Source organism: Penaeus monodon, chromosome 12, assembly GCF_015228065.2.
Source record: "Penaeus monodon isolate SGIC_2016 chromosome 12, NSTDA_Pmon_1, whole genome shotgun sequence".
Taxonomy (NCBI): domain Eukaryota; kingdom Metazoa; phylum Arthropoda; class Malacostraca; order Decapoda; family Penaeidae; genus Penaeus; species Penaeus monodon.
In genome coordinates this window covers 41,320,564-41,342,773 of record NC_051397.1, presented here as the reverse complement: position 1 = coordinate 41,342,773, position 22,210 = coordinate 41,320,564, and the positions used below count along the sequence as shown (strand labels likewise).

The window sequence follows — 22,210 nt, the reverse complement described above, 5'->3', positions numbered from 1 at the left end:
CCTCCTGCATCTTGCCCTCTTCTCCCCCCTCTCTTTTTCTTCTCCATTTTCTATGGCAGCAGTAACTATTTTCAACTTTGATGCTACACTTTCTTATTACTATGAGATGTGCCAGCACAAGACTTAAGACTTTCTAGCATGTAAATTCTATGAACAGTATTCATATTGACAGATGTATAAATGAGATTGAATATCTTCACAATACAAGAGATGTATATATGTGTGTGTGTGATGTATATGACGATACATGTATTTCTGATGAAGACACAATCGAAACCGGTTAAACACAACTCTTGTATTGTGAAGATATTCATTCTCATTCATACCTTTTATACATGTAAATTCTAGCTCTACAAACCTTAACCCAATGTTGCCTGAAAAATGCTGTGCTCATTTTAGAATTTTTTGTGAAATGTCTCTACACATAGATGGCTCTGCAAATGCTTAGCCAAAAAAGGAGTCAATTTGTAGACCTTGTGACCTTAACCTGATTTCACCTTTCCTTGACTTTCCAGGAAAACCTTTTCTTTACTAATGCAATCAATATCGATGATTTCATTTTTAGAACAGACATTATAACTACTATTGTTATTGACATTAGTAACAGCAATATAAAATAACATAAAATATTTTCGAAAATCAAGGAAAAGGATAAACAGGTGACACAGGTAGTATTCGTAATTGGCTCATTGGTTACTCAGTACAAGTGAAGCCATCTATGTGTAAAAACAATTAAAAATTAAACTCGTAGTGGGCATGGCTTGTACGGACATGCCATGCCAGTCAGTTTTGGGTTAAGAGGGAAGGGGATAATTTCAGGTTTAATTAAGGAAACATTTTTCTATCCATTTTCTGAACATTTTTTCATATTTTTGGCCAAATTGTTAAAAATCTAATGCCAAGACTTTTGTGTGTGTGTGTGTGTGTGTGTGTGTGTGTGTGTGTGTGTGTGTGTGTGTGTGTGTGTGTGTGTGTGTGTGTGTGTGTGTGCGTGTGCGTGTGCGTGTGCGTGTGCGTGTGCGTGTGCATGTGTGTGCATGTGCATGTGTCTGTGTGTGCATGTGCATGTGTGCCTGTATGTGTCTGTGTGCCTCTGTGTGCGTGTGCGTGTGCGTGTGCGTGTGCGTGTGCGTGTGCGTGTGCGTGTGCGTGTGCGTGGTGGGGTTGGTGGGTGGGGTTTGGGTGCAAGCATGAGAACATATTTTTTACTGCCTTTTACCTTTATTTCTTAATATACAGCTTCTGTAAGGCATTTTTACATTTTGCATAATAACAACTATTGATTTTCTACCATTCTCATACAAATTAATATACAATTAGGCCATATTTGCAGATAATTAGATTTATGAGTCTTTTATTATTTAAACATTTACATCTTTATACATCTATATCTATAACTTTATCTATATCTGTATATATCTAGTCAGCTAGCTAGATAGCTTTACTTGGAACTGTGGGAGGTAGTGAAAGTAAAGAATGTATGTCAATTTCCCTGTGTATGTGTGTGGACACATTTCCTTGCACCTGTATTTACCCATTGCTGCCCAGAAAGCACGAATACATACACTGTCCATTATGGTTGTGTGATTATTACTTTTTACACACAGATGGCTCCACAATAGCTTAATCAACAAGAAGTTGCTTAATATGTCTGACTGATCTCACTTATTTACTTTTTTACATATTTAAGAAAACAATTTGTATTTTCATCATTACTGTTTATAATGCTATAATAATAATAATAATAATAATAATAATAATAATAATAATAATAATAATAATAATAATAATAATAATAATAATAATAATAAATAATAAATAATAAATAATAATAATAATAATGATAATAATAACTATGATATCAGCTCACATCACCAACAGTAATACATTTTTTTCTTGATAGTTCAAGGAATAAGACAAGAGGTCAGGCTGGCTTAGTTACTGACTCTTTCGTACAGCAGATGTTGTAGTTTTTATGTGTAAGACTTAATAAAACACACTATAATTGACAGTGCATATAGGCCCAAGTGCAAAAGGGAAATAAAAGTGTCTTCAGAAAACTTCCTTAAAAATCACCCTTCTCCATGATCTTGCAAGCAGGAAACCTATACAAGCAGCATACACAAAACAAAATATAAACATGCATTTGCAGAATAATTAGGCTGACTCACCCTTCCTAAGAGTCTCCGCTGATGGTCATCATGAAAGCAGATTATTAAGAAATTAGATCAGGGAAGGCATGAAATAAAATCTATATTCATGCTATTTAATGACACACAACAACTGTAACTCATCCTCCGCTTTCTCAAAATGCAATTGAAAGCTATGAGCCAGATCATTAAAGTTAATATTCCAGCAAAGCACCCAGCTTTTCCCCATAGTTCACTTACATACACTTTCCCAGAATGGTATTAACTAGACATGAAAACTGCTAAAATATTCAGTTATACACTACCTCAGATAACTTTTTCTACATACACCTGTATATCTATGTCAACTATAAAATATTATTCATATATTAAGTGCAAGTATCCTGTCGCCACTGATCTATACAGGTTTCTTTTTGTTACAACATAAAACTTCAAACAAACATACACATCAAACTACAGAGGAATTAAATTACTCCTTATGCAACAACAATCTTTTATTTTTATGATTTACCTTCTGTGCTGATTGCCCCCTGGCTCTCATTTGTGACCTCAACGGTTGCATGCTGTTCTGTGAGGTGGTCCACAAGATCAGAGCATTTATAGAAAATATTCTGACAGAGGAATGGACACACAAGGAAATTTAGCTGAAAAAAAAACAAAAAAATGGAGAGATATTATCAAGGTGCCAACAGAACTCTCTTTTCAAATAAGTACATTTCTACCAATATCTATTTTCAAAAAATAATGACAAAAATTATTAATAAACTCAGGAAAACATATGATGATTTATGTTATTCAGAATATACTATGTGTAATATACTATATATCTGTCTGGTAGGCTGGCAGATCAAAAGGAAGGAGGGAAGGAGGGAAGGAAGGAAGGAAGGAAGGAAGGAAGGAAGGAAGGAAGGAAGGAAGGAAGGAAGGAAGGAAGGAAGGAAGGTGGGTAAATGCTTGGGTGTATGTGTGTGAGAGTGTATGTCTCTGTGTGTGCATGTGCATGTGCATGTGCATGTGCATGTGCATGTGCATGTGTGTGTGTGTGTGTGTGCGTGTGTGTGTGTGTGTGTGTGTGTGTGTGTGTGTGTGTGTGTGTGTGTGTGTGTGTGTGTGTGTGTGTGTGTATGTGTGTGCTGTAGGGGATGTGTGTGTGTGTGTGTGTGTGTGTGCATGTACATGTGCATGTACATGTGCATGTACATATGCATGTACATGTACATGTACATGTATGTGTGCATGTGTGTGTGCATGTGCATGTGTCTGTGTGTGCATGTGCATGTGTCTGTGCGTGCATGTGCGTGTATGCCTGTATGCCTGTGTGTGTGTGTGTGTGTGTGTGTGTGTGTGTGTGTGTGTGTGTGTGTGTGTGTGTGTGTGTTGTGTGTGTGTGTGTGTGTGTGTGGTGTGTGTGTGTGTGTGTGTGTGTGTGTGTGTGTGTGTGTGTGTGTGTGTGTGTGTGTGTGTGTGTGTTGTGTGTTTGTGTGTGTGTGTGTGTGTGTGTGTGTGTGGTGTGTTGCTGTGTTGTGGTGTGTGTGTGTGTGTGTGTGTGGTTGTGTGTGTGTGCCTTGTGTTGTGTGTGTGTGTGTGTGTGCTGTGTGTGGGTGTGGGTGTGTGTGTGTGTGTGTGTGTTGTGCTGCTGTGTTGTGTGTGCGTGCCTGTGTGTGTGTGTGTGCCTGTGTGTGTGTGTGCCTGTGTGTGTGTGTGTGCCTGTGTGTGTGTGTGCCTGTGCTGTGCCTCTGTGTGTGTGTGTGTGTGTGTGTGTGTGTGTGTGTGTGTGTGTGTGTGTGTGTGTGTGTGTGTGTGTGTGTGTGTGTGTGTGTGTGTGTGTGTGTGTGCGCACACGCGTGCGCATGTGTGTAGATGTGTGTGTGTTGCGTGTAGGCAAGTGTAAAAAAGAGTATATACAAACCTTGGGATGTAGCGTTGTTAGATGCATACTGAATAATTCCCGGGACTGTGTTACAAAAGTGCAGCCTGAAGCAATGCATTTATAAGGTCCATGAGCAGAGATGATGTGGTTAATGAGATCTGTATGCTTGATGCTGGTATATCCACAATTGGTGACTGCACATCTAAATACTTTTGCTGATGGGGATGTGTCCTGTGAACAAAGAAATAACATACATCAGCTTTAAAAAAAAAATTTGGAAGACGTTATCTAATAGGGTTTATCTTCAAATAAAAATCATCTGTCACTGATTGTTCAATATATACTAAAACATAAAATATAAATATATCAGTTACAGCCAATATGAATTTAACCCACACAGGTCAAATGAAAATAAAATACTACTGATTTAATAATTCAACTAAAAGCATAAAAAATAAAACCCAAAATATCTATCACAGCAGACCATAACTTTTGACCATATGAAATAGCATGCAAAGGGAAAAATATTGCATAACATACAAGGCTCTGGGTAATGGGCTATTGGAGAACAAGGAGGGAAAATGGAGTTGCACTGTATTCAGGAAAATTTGTATCTTGTTACATGAGAACAATGAATTGCACATGAATTCATGTTGCCTTCACTTTCAAATGCCTGCCAAACCACAACTGATTTTGGGGGATGGGTGTGAAACATTTTTAAAAGAGTACTATAAATTTATATTCAAATGAAGAAAAATTCTAAAACTGTATTTCATACAATATTTACATATCTTATGAAACAGATGCTTAAGAATAATTCCCCCTCACAAAATAGAGACTTGCCCTTCTTAGCTTTGGGATTATCCTTTTTCATACACTGAGCTGTTACCATGCTGTAGTATGTGCCCTACTATGAAAACTATAGTACTATGATAGTTCTTGTGTTTAGCCTTGGAAGGAGGAGGGCCTTATTAGATCTATACATCCTTTCCATGGTATGTCCCCATCCCTCATTTTGTTGCTTCTTATCTTAAATTTCATTCATTGAGTGGTTGCCTATGCCATTTTTCTAATATTCAGTGCTGCTTTTGAGATTCTGTGGGCCCTGACCTGACAGAAAAATCCCATCTCTCTCTTCAGTAGCCTAATTTCTCCTTTTCCCATTATACATTACTGCAACTTAATAATGCTGAGGGATACCATTCACTACAATAGACTTTATCACTTGGTCATACTCAAATCCATATACTTATTAAATATTGAATATTTCTTATAAAATAGGACAATAAGTAATTTTCTTCACACAAAACAAAATTATATCCCATTCATTTCATTGTACAACATCCATAATGAGACATGGCAAATCAGATTTGACATAACAATCACACACACACACATACACACACACACACACACACACACACACACACACACACACACACACACACACACACACACACACACACACACACACACACACACGCATATACACATAAACATACACATACACACACACACACACACACACACACACACACACACACACACACACACACACACACAATTCATTCATGCTCAGACTCACTCACTCACTCACTCACTCACTCACTCCCTCTCACTCTCTCATTCCCTCACTCTCTCATTCCCTCACTCTCTCATTCCCTCACTCTCTCATTCCCTCGCTCATTCACTCGCTCATTCACTCTCTCATGCTCACACTCACTCTCACAAACACATGTTCATACAAACTCATGCTCACGCTCTCTCACACTCATGCTCACACTCACTCACTCTCTCATGCCACACTCACTCACTCTCTCACACTCACTCACTCACTCACTCATACTCACACTCACTCACTCTCCTCATGCTCACACTCACTCACTCACTCACTCACTCACTCATGCTCACACTCACTCACTCACTCCCTCATGCTCACACTCACTCACTCACTCCTCATGCTCACACTCAATCACTCACTCACACTCAATCACTCATGCTCACACTCACTCCCTCATGTTCACACTCACTCCTCATGTACACTCACTCCTTCATGCTTACACCACTCACTCTCACACTCACACTCATTCTCTCCCACCCCCACTCACTTTCTCCCACCCCCACTCACTTTCTCCCACCCCCACTCACTCTCTCCCACCCCCACTCACTCTCTTCCACCCCCACTCACTCTCTCACACTTCCACTCACCCTCTCACACTCCCACTCACCCTCTTACACTCTCATTCACTCTCTCCTGTGCTGTGTGTGGTGCAGCGGTAGTGATCTCGTCAAGCAATCTTGCTGACCTGCGTTCAAGTCCCTCGCCGCCAGTGGATGGTAACCCCAGCCATTCCTTGCAAATGGGATAATTTAGAAGCAAAATGAAGCATACAGTATGTCACACCAAGAATATCCATTGTAACAAAAGGAATCAAACCAAACCTTTAAACCTTTAAAAAACCTTCCACTCCCATTCACTCTCTCACACTCCCACTCCCACCCACTCTTTCACACCCCCACTCACTCTCTCCCACTCCCCCTCACTCTTTTACACTTACACTCCTCCTCACTCTCTCCCACTTCCACTCCCACTCTCTCACACTCCCACTCACTCACTCTCTTATACTCATACTCACCCTTACTCTCTCTCACACTCACTATCTCTCACACTCACTCACTATCTCTCACACTCACTCACTATCTCTCACACTCACTCACTATCTCACACTCACTCTCACAATAGCTTACACAAATTGTGCATTTGTGCAAGGCATATTGGATGGATATAAGTATTTGCGTAAGCCATTAGACCAAAAGGCCACATGGGTGTTTACCACATGGCTCGAAGTCAATTTGTAACCATCATCTCAGCAGAGCCTAGATGATGCTTATATCTGACCTCATCTGACCCTACATTTTGCTCCCAGAAGTCACCGTGCCCAGGTCTCCCCCAGCTTCCGGCCTCCCCAGGGCTGGCTGGCCGGACATGCAACACCACACTCAGTGTTTGCTCTAAGACAACATCGCTTCATCTTCTATTATTTCTATTACATCGTCATCTACTCTTCTTCAGAATAAAAGATTCAAGCTGTTTAACCACTATCACTTCCCAACCATTCATAATAATTATATGAGGCAATTACAACCTCTTACACTCTTTCACTCTCTCACACTCTCACTCTCTCACTCATTCTTGTTCTCACTCAACACTCAACACTCACATCACTCTCACTCTCACCTCACTCTCACTCTCACTCTCACCTCTCTCTCTCTCTCTCTCTCTCTCTCTCTCTCTCTCTCTCTCTCTCTCTCTCTCTCTCTCTCTCTCTCTCTCTCTCTCTCACACACACACACACACACACACACACACACACACACACACATGCACTCACACCCTTGCACACATGCACTCACACCCTTACACACATGCACTCACACTCACTTTCTCATACACATACTCTCTCTCTCACACATGCATACACACACACACACACACACACACACACACACACACACACACACACACACACACACACACATGCACTCACACCCTTGCACACATGCACTCACACCCTTGCACACATGCACTCACACCCTTGCACACATGCACTCACACCCTTACACACATGCACTCACACTCACTTTCTCATACACATACTCTCTCTCTCACACATGCATACACACACACACACACACACACACACACACACACACACACTCACTCACTCTCTCTCTCTCTCTCACTCTCTCTCTACTCTCCCCTCCTCACTCCTCACTCTCCTCTCTCTCACTCCTTCTCTCCTCTCTCTCTCTCCACTCTCTACTCCCTCCAACTCTCTCCTCTCCCACTCTCCTCTCTCCCCTCCCCCCCTCACCCTCCCCCCTCTCTCCCACTCTCCTCACCTCTCTCTCCTCACTCCCCTCCCACCTCTCTCTCTCTCTCCCTCCCTCTCCTCTCCTCCTCTCTCTCTCCCTCTCTCCTCCTCTTCTCTCTCCTCCTCACCTCCTCTTCTCCCCTCTCACTCTCTCTCTCTCTCTACTCTCTCTCCTCACTCTCTCTCTCACTCCCTCTCTCACTCTCTCTCTCTCACTCTCTCTCTTCTCTCACCTCTCATCTCTCTCTCACTCTCTCTCTCTCTCTCACTCTCTCTCTCTCTCTCTCTCACTCTCACTCTCACTCTCACTCACTCTCCTCTCACTCTCACTCTCACACGCACATGCACTCTCTCTCTCTCACACATGCATGCTCTTTCTCTCTCAAACACACTCACTCACACTTTTTCTCCTCTCATGTTCTCACTCACTCGCTAACTCACTTACTCAATGAATTCACTCCTCTCATTCACTCATTAACACTCCTTACTAAGTGTATTGGAGCTCAACAAAGTTGCTGATGGAGCAAGGAAAACCTGATATGCCAAAAAATCAATATAAAGAGAAAATACAAAATACAAATAATTCTGTTTCTTTCAGTTACTTTTTTCAATTCTAGCTAATGTAACATGTTAATACAATAGTCAGAAATATGGCTTGACACCAAGACATGCCCATCAAGTGTATACAATCCACATGTACCTGGGCTTGTGTCACCTGACATCTTCCCTGCCATAACAGACCACAACCATGCACTTCCTTCTTCTCTGCTACTGAAACTTTTTTTCTTAATCCAAATTCAAAAAATAAGCCTATGAGCTGTATTGCAAGCCTAGAGGCAATCAAGGTACGTTAAGCTAAGTTATAATGTTCAGGGAGTTAAGTAACTAAATATGCTTTACATTATCTTCAACTTTCACTTTGCTGTACTTGACCTATCTATTGTAAATCATGGAGTATCTGAATAAAGATTTGTAGGTACACACTCAGAAGCAAAGGTATAAATGGCATCGATCTCTTCTCTTCCTTCATTTATCTTTCTTTCTTTAATCAATATTCTTTTCATTCCCTTTGGAACAGCATATCTTAAGTAACATTTAACTCAAATCAACACCGTACAATATAAATCTTAAAACATAATTACCAATAAGGTCCACAAAAGCAGAATTAGTCTTAAGCAGATCTTGCACATTCAATAATATTCATAGGATGATGACTTCTCACTCTTATCATCATTCTGGATCTGACAAGAACATCCCCAGGAAAAAAAAAAAAAATGTAACAGCAATGCCAGAATTATTTGCTGAGGTTGAGGAATTTGCAGACAGCAGGCAACCAATGTAAATGTATTGAGCATGAAACTAATGCAATGCTATGAGAAGTAAACAGACAAGCATAAGATAGAGAATTCAAATTAGATATACTGCTGCAAACAACTGTCATGCAAGAATCAGGTTAATAAATGAATAAAGAAATGCAAGAGTATCAAATCACAAGGCAATGTATGAGAGAACAAAGTTGGCTCAACTATAACCATCAGCAAGCTCAATATTTATTTCCAAGTGGATAAAAAAAAATAAAAAAAAAAATAAAAAAATTTCCATATACACAACAGGAAACAAACCAAATGCAAAGCAGGAGTAATTAGAACTACTGTTTGATTTAACAATACAAAATTCAAAAAAAAAGAAATATGCTTTAACATTTCTGCAAGTGTTTTCTGAAAACCTAATATATTAACCATGCTTTATCTAAATAAAAATAATAATAATAAAATGAAGTACCCATGATATAGCTTTACAACCTACCCTAGCTCATTAGTAAGAAATCTACTGTAAAGCAATGCAATACTATTGTAATATCCAACTTACTGCATGCTGCTAAAGAATATATGACTAACTACATTATACACAAAGTGCAATGGGAAAACTTACCTTGGAAGAATATCTCATATCCAAGAGCTGATGTGCTGGACGGATTCTCAACTTTAGGCATTTTCTTTGTCTCCTGCTCTTCCGAGGTACTGGTGGGAACTGATACAGCAATTGTGGGTCTTTTAGTTTCAGTATTCTCTTCCAGATTTGACTTTTTCTCTGGCTGGCTATGTTGCTCTGAATTTGGTGCTTCTTCTCGACCATCCGCATCTTCATCTTCACAAATCACTAAAACATCAGAATCACTATCATGGGTGTCTCCAGAGCCCCTACGTTCAATTTTCTGCACCGACTCTTTTCCCTCAGGCTCTTTTGCATCTGGCTCTTTCACATCTAGCTCTTTCACGCCTGGCTCTTTCACACCTGGCTCTTTTACACCTGGCTCTTTCATGCCTGGCTCTTTCACACCTGGCTCTTTCACTACCTGCTCTGCTGGTTTTTGCTTTCCTTTGGCAATCTCTCCTAAAGTTGCTGAGAGCTTCCTAATTGTTTCCTGCAATGATCCTGTTTTCCCTGATGACAAATCTTCAAAGATATCTGGGTCTAAAGCACTCACAGTCGATTCACTATCACTCTCTGAATTATCTCCAAAGTTTCCATCTTCCTCCATAACTGCATCTTCCCCATCCTTTTCAACTGCACTATCTGTAAAGGAACTTTTTTCTGGTGACTCTTGATTTTCTAAACTGGTAGTGTTCACTTCAGATTCTGATGCATCTTGAAAACCCCTGTCCTTAGATTTGCCTTCTGTTGCTGATCCTGCTCCTTCTGTCCCTGCTTCTGTTGTCACTGATGTTATTTCTTGTGAAGCTGGTGATATGGAAGATGGTGGAGGTGATGTAATGCTAGAGGTCACTTGGACTGATGTCCCTATATTTGCTGATATCTCCTCCTGTTCCTCCTCCTCCTCTTCATCTAATTTTTTACTTATTGAGTTTAGTAAAGACATTCTCTTTATAGCTTCTTCAGTTGATGTAGTTGTGTGAATATTAGATGCTATTCTATCAACCAGTTGTTTTGCCTTTACTTCTATTTCTTCCTCCATTTCATCTTCACCTCCCTCCCCTACAAACACTTCTAAATCTGGACCTCGTTTGCCTTTCTTCCTCTTCCTTCCCTTTGGCTTTCCACGTGGACCAATGTTTTCCATCTCTCCCTTTGATTTCCATTGTTCTGAATATAAAATAACAGGTCTAGTCATGTTTGCTTTGTGAATATCTGCTTTTCCATTATGGCGATTTTGTACATGTTCTTCTGCTGCCTTCTGAGATATTCTGACAAACATACAAGTTTTACATACATGAATATATGGCCAACCATCTTCTAGAACCATTTCTGATATGGAAAACTTTTCAAGTTGATTATGATGACATTCTTTATGATGTGCTAGTAATAGGGATTTTTTGTATGTTCTCTCACCACAAAGATCACATCTGTATCTGTATTCTCCAGTATGACTACTTACATGGTTGTAAAAATGCTCTAAGTGTTCGGACATATAATTACACAGACGGCAGTGATATACACAATGTGCTGCCATGGGTTTGTGTTCCAATACATGGTAAACTAAGTCAAACCGACTGTTTGATATATAATCACACTCATTACAGGTCACACTTTTCTCAAATGTCATACTTGTTGGTATCCATGACAAATCTAGTGATATATCTTTCTTGTCTTCTGGAACTTTTGGTGGTCCTACATGGTCCTTAATCACTGGGGGAAAATCTTCTTTCTTGAATTCACATGGCATTTCTCTTTCAATGTGGAAATTGACCAAATGATAGGCCATATGCCTGCCCACATAATCACAAAGGTCACACTGGAACAAATCAACTACACCTCCATCATCCCACTCAATCACTTCTATGAATAGAGGTTCCACTACAGATCCCCTGGTTACCCGTCTCAACTCTGGGGGTATATGCACCATTTTTGATCTCTTGGTCTTTCTTGATGCCCCAGAGTCTGGAGTTTTTAACTCTCGGCCTTCACTGGAGATAATAGATGCATCATCAACCAAGCTGCTAGTGCTCACCATGCCAACACTTGCAGTATCATCACCTTCATCAATTTCTTCATTATGTCCTAAAGTCTCATCATTCCCTCCCTCTGACAAGCATAGATGTAAACCCTCTTTTTCTTCCTCACCATCTGTATTTCTAATCAAACTTGTATTGCTTGAAGAACTATCTTGTCTTTTATGATTACCATCAACTGCAGTAGAACTATTTTTGACTTGATCAAATATATCTCCAACTTTTTCTTGCTCACTGTTGTTTATACTATCTACTTTAGATTCACTACTTACATTTTGTGCATCATCCTGATTTGGTTTTGCATCAACTTTTCCCTTTTCTGCATTTTGAACAATCATTTCTTCCACTGTGTCTTTTTCTTTATCTTTACTATCATTTCTGATTATCTCATCCAAAAGCTGGTAATCCTTACTTATCTGATCACTTTCAACAATCTGTAGCTTCCCAGGGGAACTATCACCATCAGAGTCAACTCCACTCAGGAAACTGCCTTCAGAAGTCTGACTTGTAACATGTGGGGGACTGAGAACACTTGCCAAGACAGTTGCATCTGGCAGAGCACTGGTGATTGTTGGATCAACATCTAACAAACTTGGTGTTATTTGAGTCAAATCAGGTAAATCATCTGAGGATGTGTTACTGTCAAACAAATCTGTAGTTGTGAGTACTTTGTTCCAGTTTCCTGCAGCTTCAGGTGTGGACTGTTTTTCTGCACTGGAGTCTAACTTTGACTTCTTTGTTGGCCGACCTTTTGATGGTGTAGTTCTATGCCTTTTTCCAGTTTCTTTGCTGATATTACTATCATCTTTTGGTTGTCCTTTACTAAAACCAAAAGACCCAAATTTCTGTCTTTTGTTATCTCCACTATTTCCAGTATGTGAAAGAGTTCTTTTCTTTCCTTTTCTAGCTGTTGGTATTGCAAGAACATGCAATGTTTTTTGGAAAATCTTTGCTTTTATTTGTCGGTAATTTAAGATCTCTGATTGCTCCATATTCGATTTCTCAACCATAGCAGATACATCTAATGTAACTTTTTCAACAGCTTTTACTTTCTTTTCCAACAATGCAGGCATTTCTGGCTCTTTGGCTGCTACAGCAACAGTAGAATGAACTTCAGCAGTCTGTCTTCTGCCACCCCGCTTCTTCAACTTATCATCATCGAAAATATTAACAACATATCTATGTGGTACTGGGATGACTACCTTCAGCTTTGTTTTTTCTTTAATTAATTCTTCTAGTTCACCCTGAGTCTGACGGGTTAGTTTCATTCCAACAGCAGAATGCAAGTCAAGTTCTGATTTAAATGTATTGTCTTGAAGTTTGTCAACAGCTTTTTTGCCCCTTCCTTTCCTAGGAACTGGATCCTTCTTTAACTGTCCTTTCTTCTTGCCTTTCTTTGTTTCAACCATCTTTTTCTTTGGTTTTGCTTTTGTAGCACGACCTCTAGTCTTCTTTACTTTTGTCTGCTTCTGTTCCTTTGTTTTGGTACTTCTTGACTGACTACTAGAATCATCTGTTGTCAAAGAATTTACTTCTGAGTCTTCAGTCTCTTCTGTGTCAGAAACAACAGTCTCATCAATAACCATGAAACATTCATCATCATCATCATCTTCATCTACAGCATGATTTTTCAAACTAGAACCTGATTTTGTAGTCTCCTTCTGAGGGGCTTTCTTTGTGTCTTCTATATCAGAATCTGTATCTGACTCAATTATTATCTTCTTGAATTTTCTGCTCTTTTTTGTTAGAGTTTTACGTTTAATTAATTCATCTGAGTCTGATGAGTCTTCGGCAGCTGATTTAGAGGAAGCTTTAATTCGACCAGCAGATTTTTTATCGTGTTCTTTGCTTTTCTTCTCAGTGCCTTCCTTGCTTGAGTCTGTCTCATTCTTAGATGATTTTGTTTCTGGCACGGCTTTCTTTATCTTTGGAATCTTGAAGTTTGACTTTCCAACTGATGTTTTAGGAGTAACTTTAACTCCACACAATTCTGAATACTGCACAGAGGACCCAACACTCTCAGAATTAACAGGTTCAGAGACTTGTGTATCAGCTACAGAAGGTTTTTCAGTAGCAGCTGGAGAAGGTACATTAGAGGTGGGTGTCACTGGTTTGGCTGCAGGTTCTTTTGGTTCTTTTGGTTTTGGCTTGAAGAATGGATTTCCATTTCCTCTTGGTCTTTCAGGAATACCAAGCTGGGCTTCTCTATCCCTATTCAGCTGTTCATACATATTCTTAGCTTGTCGCAAGATTCCAACAGTACATATCCTGAGAGATATTGGATAGCCATTTAAAAGCTGCCCATTCATTTGTTCTAGAGCTTCTCGAGCACTAGCATGACTAGGAAAATGAATATAGGCTGTCCCTTTACAATTATAATGGTTATCTAGCTCTAGTGACATATCTCTCAATATATAATCAGAAAAGAAACGATATATGTGATTGGAATGAACAAAAGGGGGTAACCCCCGCATCATTAGACAGGTAAAAGTCTGGCCAATCAATGAACCACTTGCAGATTGGGTAGGACTAGGATCTACAAGGTCATTATTAACAACTGGTCCACTTGAGCTTGGAACTGGAGTAAAGCTCATTGGAGCTGGTGGTGGTGGAGTAGGTTGTTGATTCCACATAGCACCTGGAGGCCTTTCAACTCTAGATGCCATTCGTGGATCTCTATATTGCGGTAAGGACACATTTGGGAAAGCTCTGGTCTCTTGCCGAGGATCTCTGGGCCCTGCATTAGTAACTCCAGTAAAAGAGCCAGGTTCAAGTCTGTTTGCAGCTACTGGTGGATTAGGGAAACCAGAATGCCCTCTAATTCCTGATACTGGAACTGGATATTGATTAGACTCATGTCTGGAATCCCAACCTCCAGTTGGTGCTCCTGGTGTAAATCTACCCGCCTCCTGCCTTGGATCTCGAGGCAGTTGAGGACCAACAGGAGCATATTTGGCTGAATCTTGTCGAGGATCTCTTACTATATTTGAAGAAAATCTATTAATATCACCCCTATTTTCTCTTCCTGGGAAGACTCCAGTATCTTGCCTTGGATCTCTATTCATCTGCTGCCTTGGATCTCTTGTAACTGATGATGAGGAAGTTGTTGATAACCTTGGATCTCGAGCATGAGATAAGCTTGTGATTTTGTCCTTTGCAGGTTGTGGTTCCTGCTGTGGTTTAAATCGTGGGTCTCTTGCTGAGGATTCCTGTGTAGGCTGTGAATCTTTTGCAATGTCTTCTGTTGATTCTACACTTGTCGAATTTTCTGGTAAAAGTATATCAAGAACTGACACAGGCTCTTTTCCCTTTGCTTGTGAATCAGTTTTCCCTGAATACTCTTTTGTCAAAGGTGAGGTGTGTGATGGTTTTGTATCTCTTGAACCACTTAACTGCCTCTTCAACTTGTATTTTTCCATCTGAGAAGCAGCCACCCCTCTTTGTCCTGGCTTAATGAATTCTCCAGCACCATGTGCAAGTCGTGCACGAATACTATCTAATCTTTTCTGTCCTTCACTATCATCTTTAGCTGATGCAAAGGGACTTAATGATTGCGGTGGAGGTGACTTTGGCAATGGAGGCTGAGTTTTTGGTAAAGGTGGTTGGATAGGTTTAGTTGGTAAGGGTGGTGAACTTGGTAATGGTGGCTGACTGGATTTGAGCAAATTGACATCACCTTCTGATACTGGTGGATCTAATGTTTTAGGCAAAGGTGGGGGTGGCAGGTGAGATATAGGCAATGGTGGCTGAGTTCTTGGAAGTGCAGGTTGTGTTTTTGGTAAGGGTGGCTGTGAAACTCGCATATCAATATCCCCACTGCTTTCTCTGCTTCGGGGATCTAAAGGCCTAACATTGCTAGTATCTTTATAGAAACCAACACCAGAAGTTGCAACTAGATTGGTCCCTAAAGACTGGTTTCCTTGGCTTACCATGGGCTGACTACTGTTAGCCTGTCTGTGTGGTAAAGGTATTGAACCAATGGTGTTTGTTGCCATCTTTCCAGATTCTGGTATTTTCTGGACAAATGGTGCTTGTGGCCCAACTCTTCCCCCACTTTTCACGCTTTCATTTCCAAGTGGTCTAGCCTGATAGGTATGAGGTAGTGGTAGCAAACTGCGATGAATCTGCCGCAGATCAGTATCAGAGCGACCAGAAATCACAGGCACCTGAGGTGTACTAACAACTGGCCTTCGTATTTTATTTGCCTCAGCATCTTGGTTATTCCACACTTCTTCTGGATCATAAGGCTCATCCTCTGAATTTGACTTTCCTGCAGGACCTACAAAGTCCTCGTACCGGTAAGATGGGCCAGAACTAGAACTAGAACTGGTCTGTGCACGTATTTGTGCAAGGGCTTTTTTAATATTTTCCAAATCCACACCTGCCTGACTAATACTTTCAAGTGGAATAGTCTTGACAGGGGTGGTTTCATCTGCTGCAGGAACAGGGCTAAAAGAGGCATCCATATCAGGGGACTGTGGTGTGTCTGTTGAAAAAAAGCCATGGGAAGACGACTCATCTGGTGACATGGGTGTATCTGGCACATCTGGCTGCTTTCCTCTCTGAGGGTAAGTTTGTGGAAAACCTGTGCTGTGAGAAGTACTCGACTGAGAACTACTTACTCTCCAATGTACCTGTTCTTGAAAACTACTAGCACTACCACTGTGACTATGATCCCTTACCTCATTAGGCTGAAAAGAAGTTCTAGTAGTTGCATCTTCTTGACCTAGGCCTGAAAGTCTTGGGAATGAACTCTCACTAGAGGTTTTATGTGAGAAGAAAGAATCTCCCCTTGCTCGAACCTCATCCCTCCAACTTCCAGAGTGAGTTCTTAATGAGCCCCTTTTATCCAACATGGCACCAGATGATGAATGACTTTCATCCTCTGATGGTCCTGAAGGTTCTCCAAAGAGTTTCTGAAACTTCCCCTCTTGAACCTTTTAACATTTCAGCATCCTGGGGTGAAGAATTTCCTGTTCCCCTCACAGATGAATGTACATCAGTGCTTGACAGAGACGGAGGCATTGGAAGGTCTAGCAAGCTATTTCTTTTGGATGAATGCTTTCCGTCATCTTGATACTCTTGCTCTGTAAGGCTTCTTTGGCGCTGTGGGTGGTGGGAATCTCGCTCCCTCTCCCTGTCATATTCTCTTTCACGGGAACTTAAACTTCTACTGGTTTCACGACTTTTATCACGTTCATGTTCCCTAGAGCTGCCTCGTCTCTCTCTCCCTCTATCATGTTCTCTGTCACCAGAAGTTCGACTTCTTCCATCTCTACTTCCACTTCTCTCTAGATCTCTGTGTCTATCGTATTCTCTCTTTCTGTCATAGCTTTTCGTTCTGCTCCTGTCGGAATCTCGATCTCGACTTCTGTCTGACTCCCGGTCTCTACCTCTATCTGAGTGTCGAGACTGACTGCGGTCCCCATCTCTTCCTCGATTTCTATCATAGCTGCTTTCTCTTGACATTTCAACTCCTCTATCTCTTCTATCACCATACTCTGTGTCCCTCCCTCTATCTTTCTCCCTACGCTCACTTCCACTATCTCTAGAACTCTGCCACTCACTTGAACCAGACCTTGCTGGGAAAGACCGAGCTTGCTGACTTGAGCCATGTCCATATGCTGGTCTATTTCCACTACTGTGACCCAAACTAGGGCTTAGTCCTTGTGGCACTTTGAGACCTGAACTTGCTGCACGATTACTGCCACTATCGTACACCCCTCCACCACCCTGATTATGACTAAAGTTTGGGTTCAAGTTCAGACCTAAGGATGGTCCTAATCCATGGGTCAAACCCAGACTAGACCCACTACCAGGGTTGGAATGTGAGCCAACCATAGGTCTGTGGCTTGAACTAATATTGGGGCTTGGAGTTCTCTGGCCTGGGCTGGCTCCGTGGCTTGGAGGTCTCGGGGGAGCAGATGGCCCAGGTTCAGGTTTCTGAAAGACAATTCAAAAATCAAAAAATTTCTACTACTAAACAGTAAGTCAATTTGGTAAAACTAAATGCAATAAATTTTTGCTATTTAAAATGCTTCTTATAAAGGTTGCAGATTCTTGAATAAAAATATAACTCTTTAAGTTAGTATTTTAAACTTTAAAATATTAAAACTAATTTTCTTTTACTATTAATCATTAACAATCATACACACATATTTATAAAGACAGACAGACAGACAGACAGACAGACAAACACAAACACACACACACACACACACACACACACACACACACACACACACACACACACACACACACACACACACACACACACACACACACACAAATAATCTTACCCCTGTGGCTTTTTGAACTTTTTCATGCATGTTGCGGATAACAGCTTCCATTTTCTCTAGCATCTCCATCCTTGGTCTGTAAATATTGTATATTTGGTAAAATTGATTTTATTATCTTTATATGTATCAAAATAATACATGTATCATTCAATTGATGACTGAGAAAAATTGGCAGTTTTATAAACAAAAAACAATGCTTAATAAAAGAAATATCCAAAGATCGTCCTGCCGCTGTTCAGAGCTTAGGAATCCGCATATCTTTTATCTTTTGTGCTGACCAATCACAAACAGTTATGTTATTTGTTTATACATGGAAAATTAATAAACGTCACTTTATTAGCTCTACCAAACCTAAACTTGCTCTGATCAAGGTGAAAGTGTGAAAGTAGGGAAATGAAGAGAGGGACAATAAATCAACAGTACCTAATGATATAATGCTCAGATAAGCACAAATTAAAATATTTTAGCATATTGGCACCAAGCATACTCACTGCCCACTGTATATTCTCATACCTTGAATTTTCACTTTACACATTTTTTTTTGCTTGCTTGCTTGCTTGCTATAACAAACGCTATCATTATTGTTATTATAATCATTATTAACAATATGACTTTCATAATGCTATTAAAATAATCTATAGTAATGAAAAATAAAAAATTAAAAATTAAAATACCAGGAATATGGGTAAACAGATAAGATCTGGCTGGGCTAGTAATTGACTCTTTGATGACTAGAGCATCTAAGTGTACAAAAAATATTATCTGCCTGTCTACCCTCAATAATGATTACAATTCCCCCCCCCCCCCAAAAAAAAAACTATTACTACTACTAAAATAACTATAAACTACAACTATAACTACAACAATAACAATGCCACAATAACTAGTCCTTGTGAAGCAGAAATATCAGCGGCTTCTCCCTACTTACGCTCTTGGGACAGGTGTTGTTAGGAATCTGTGGAGGCCCTGAAGCCGTTCTAACTGGTTGTTTCTTGAACCAACTTGTTGCGAGCGAGCCTCGAGCTTTGTGATCATACGCTCAACAAAGGGAACATATGACCTTAGGTGTACCAGTTTTTCTTCAATTTCTGGGGGGGAAAAAAAATACACATTTTAAATTTTCTTTTACAGTAACAAAGGGGTAACAGATATCTATTAGAATAAACTACGCTCATTCTGGACAAAACAAAAACTGCAAACTGTCAATGACATTTATTCAATAATTATCTTATTTATCAGTATTTCCCAACCTGTTGATTGGATGCCCTTAAACCGAGTCAGTGATATTTTCCTTGGCCAAGTAAATACAATTTAATTATTTGAAAGGGAAGTTAATATGGGAAGCTTGTGGATGCATTAATACCTAAAAAAACGAAGAAAATTAGCAGATCAATAGCAGAATTGAACACAGGGTCATCAACTCCACTTCTGCCATGACACTATCAAGTAAGCCACCAGCTCTTTCATTCTGTTCATAATTTATTGCAGGAGTCACTACATTGTCAAGTTGTACATTCTTCTTGTATTGTGTGATACAACTTTTGGTGAAATTACCATTACTTTGTAAATGGTGGCATTTTTGATGAGCCATGAAGAATTTGAGTCCTTTTTATAAGTGGGCTGCACTCTGGAAAAAGTTGGGAACCACTGATGTAAATAAATCTCTAAGCTATACTAATCTTGACATTTTCATCTGTCCTCAAACTTGTATCAAACAAAAATCTCTGTACATATGCTAGAAATCTGAAGACTAATCTAAGAGTATAACTGAATAACATAAATATTGCCTTTTTGATTAACAATTAGAACTAGCAATTATTTTAATGGCAAACCAAATTAATCTGCCAACCTATTAATTAAAAAACAGAAAAAAATGGACAGACTCAAGATATTCTTTCATATTTACTTCAACAACAAAAAAATAAATAAATAAATCAAAATATAAAGAGGTCTAAAGCAAAGCATCTTCAATCTATTGTCAAATTACAAAAAGATCTTTAGAAAGAATAAGAGAAAAAAAATCTTAATAACATAAAACACACATGAAGTAACTTATTGCATGAATAAATGTTTGATCATAAAGCATCAATATTCAGCATTCATTATCCTTCACCTCTACAGTATTTTCCATTCTACTAAACTGTCAAAAGAGAGAGAAATAGAAAGATAAAGAGAAAGAAAGAGTAAGAAAGACAGAAAAATGGAAAGGAATACCCATAGACCCATCAACTATTTTTTTTCTCCCTTTTATATAAAAAAAGAACATCCAAACACCCCATTAACTACAAAAAATATTTTCAAAATAAAACACTCATTCACCCATTAACTACCAAAAAAATATTAAGAAATAAAAAAAACCCACAAACCCTTTAACTGGCAACAGTCAATTCTTTCTAAACATGCAGTGAAAAAACTCTTCAAGATCACAATTTAAACAATTTTAAGAATATCACAATATTGTCTAGCTGCAAATTTTAGAAATACTGTTTTATAAAAGTAAAAAACAAATCATTTTGACAGTTTGCACAAGATAGGCATGATCAATTTCAGAAACAGCAACTTCTGGCAAAAGGGAGAGGACAGCAGTAACAGGAACATTCAGCATTTCTTTTTTTGCAACAAACTGAAGGCAAAATAACAGCAAATTTTGATTTAATTCAATTAAACTTAACAAATTGTTTAAAATGACACTGGACTTCATGATAACAAAGGTTTACTGTTCTCAGTGCAAGGTAAAAATCAATACAAGTGCAAAATTTGTGAAAGCAATACAGCATAAGCATATCCAAAATCTTGATGTAATACCTTGCCATGCAAGTGTTCATTAGTCACTCTGTATTCCATTGCAATTACCTTGCTGTAAAGCAAAATTTAAAGAGGCATTATGAAACATATACATATAGAACTTTCAGTAAATAATAAGAAACAGATATTCAATAACACATATATTCCTTAATTACACTCATACTTTCGGACATCCAAACCTGCCACAATGTATTATATGATCTCTTTTATTTACAACTACATATCAAAAACTACAAAAAATAAGAAAGATTATTCATAACCAATTATGTACACAATTCCTGACAAACTAAATTTACTCAGTTAAAGCTTACTGAATGAATACAATTTTACAGACACTTCTTGGTTCAATCAATTCCAAATTAAACTTACTTCCTTCTCATTATTTATGAATCAACTTCAGTTGCATACAAAACCATAACACTCCTTTTATTGCTATTTCATTCATCACTTCTATACATAAAAAATATAATTCCATTTCATTTTGCATACCACAAAAACTGAAGAAATAAGTAATAATAATATAATAAAAACAAAAACAAAATAAATAATTTTAAAAATTAAATTGAAGTATATTGCATTACTATTCAATCAAAATAAATGCTCTTTCAAAACAACTAATTGCTAAATCTAAGAAACAATACTTGAACTGTTATATCTATCAAGATGCCCAGTGTGCATGACTAAAATGACAATATTAATTTAATAAGTGTTGTCAAACATTTGCACAAATCCTCTCTCATAGCATTTATGCAATGGGATTTAATACCAGCACTGAGTTGCAATAAAGAACATTCAGACTAATTATCTAAGTATGAACAATCAGACAAAAATACAAGTCACTTTGCCTTTACTCAAATTAAAAAAGTTTGCTTATCTACAAGCAGAAAAGGAAGTGAACTCAGTACAACAAATCATAGGCAAAGTGTAGTACTGTCTGTGCATCATGCAAGTACAGAACAGTAGTTGCAACTATCATCAGTCCTTAATATAACATTTCATTTTTTACTTTTGAAAGTGATCTTGTGAATCAAAAGAGCAGATCTTATAGAATATATCTTTTTTTCAATTGCTGCCTAGTCCCTTGGTTGATATGTACATTCCATCCTGGATCGTGGGAAACATAACTTGATCTTGAGAAAACACTAAATTATGATAGTGTCATTTCAGTCATCATATTCTTTCAGTATGTGGGAAAACATTAATACAATGTTACAGGGAAAATTTATATCAACTTGCTATT

The 22,210-nt window shown here is 38.9% G+C and overlaps 2 protein-coding genes across 2 annotated transcripts in view; both read right to left on the bottom strand.

Annotated features, from left to right (window-relative positions):
* Positions 1-16,760, bottom strand: part of LOC119579709 — a 36,029-nt gene extending 19,269 nt beyond the window's left edge. Inside the window, exons 1-6 of the mRNA XM_037927614.1 lie at positions 9,828-16,760; positions 8,384-8,429; positions 4,643-4,748; positions 4,060-4,251; positions 2,662-2,794; positions 2,172-2,189 (exon numbers count right to left, since the gene is read on the bottom strand). Of these exons, the coding sequence (XP_037783542.1) occupies positions 2,172-2,189; positions 2,662-2,794; positions 4,060-4,251; positions 4,643-4,748; positions 8,384-8,429; positions 9,828-16,722 (7,390 nt within the window). The 5' untranslated portion in view covers positions 16,723-16,760. The remainder of the gene's footprint in view (positions 1-2,171; positions 2,190-2,661; positions 2,795-4,059; positions 4,252-4,642; positions 4,749-8,383; positions 8,430-9,827) is intronic.
* On the bottom strand, positions 16,665-22,160 carry LOC119579460 (serine/threonine-protein kinase fray2-like). Its single transcript, XM_037927289.1, has 4 exons — positions 20,971-22,160; positions 19,094-19,253; positions 18,166-18,241; positions 16,665-17,809 (listed from the first exon to the last, which is right to left on the bottom strand). Exons 2-4 carry the CDS (start codon positions 19,198-19,200, stop codon positions 16,745-16,747), a joined length of 1,248 nt encoding a protein of 415 aa, XP_037783217.1. The 5' UTR covers positions 19,201-19,253; positions 20,971-22,160; the 3' UTR covers positions 16,665-16,744.
* Positions 22,161-22,210: the final 50 nt, after the last annotated feature.

Coding starts and splice junctions, on each gene's coding strand:
- LOC119579460 (XM_037927289.1), bottom strand. CDS start 19,200: ATGATCACAAAGCTCGAGGCTCGCTCGCAACAAGTTGGTTCAAGAAAC. Junction 18,242..19,093: donor ACAACACCTGTCCCAAGAGC/GTAAGTAGGGAG, acceptor CAATATTTACAG/ACCAAGGATGGAGATGCTAG. Junction 17,810..18,165: donor AAGTTCAAAAAGCCACAGGG/GTAAGATTATTT, acceptor ATTGTCTTTCAG/AAACCTGAACCTGGGCCATC.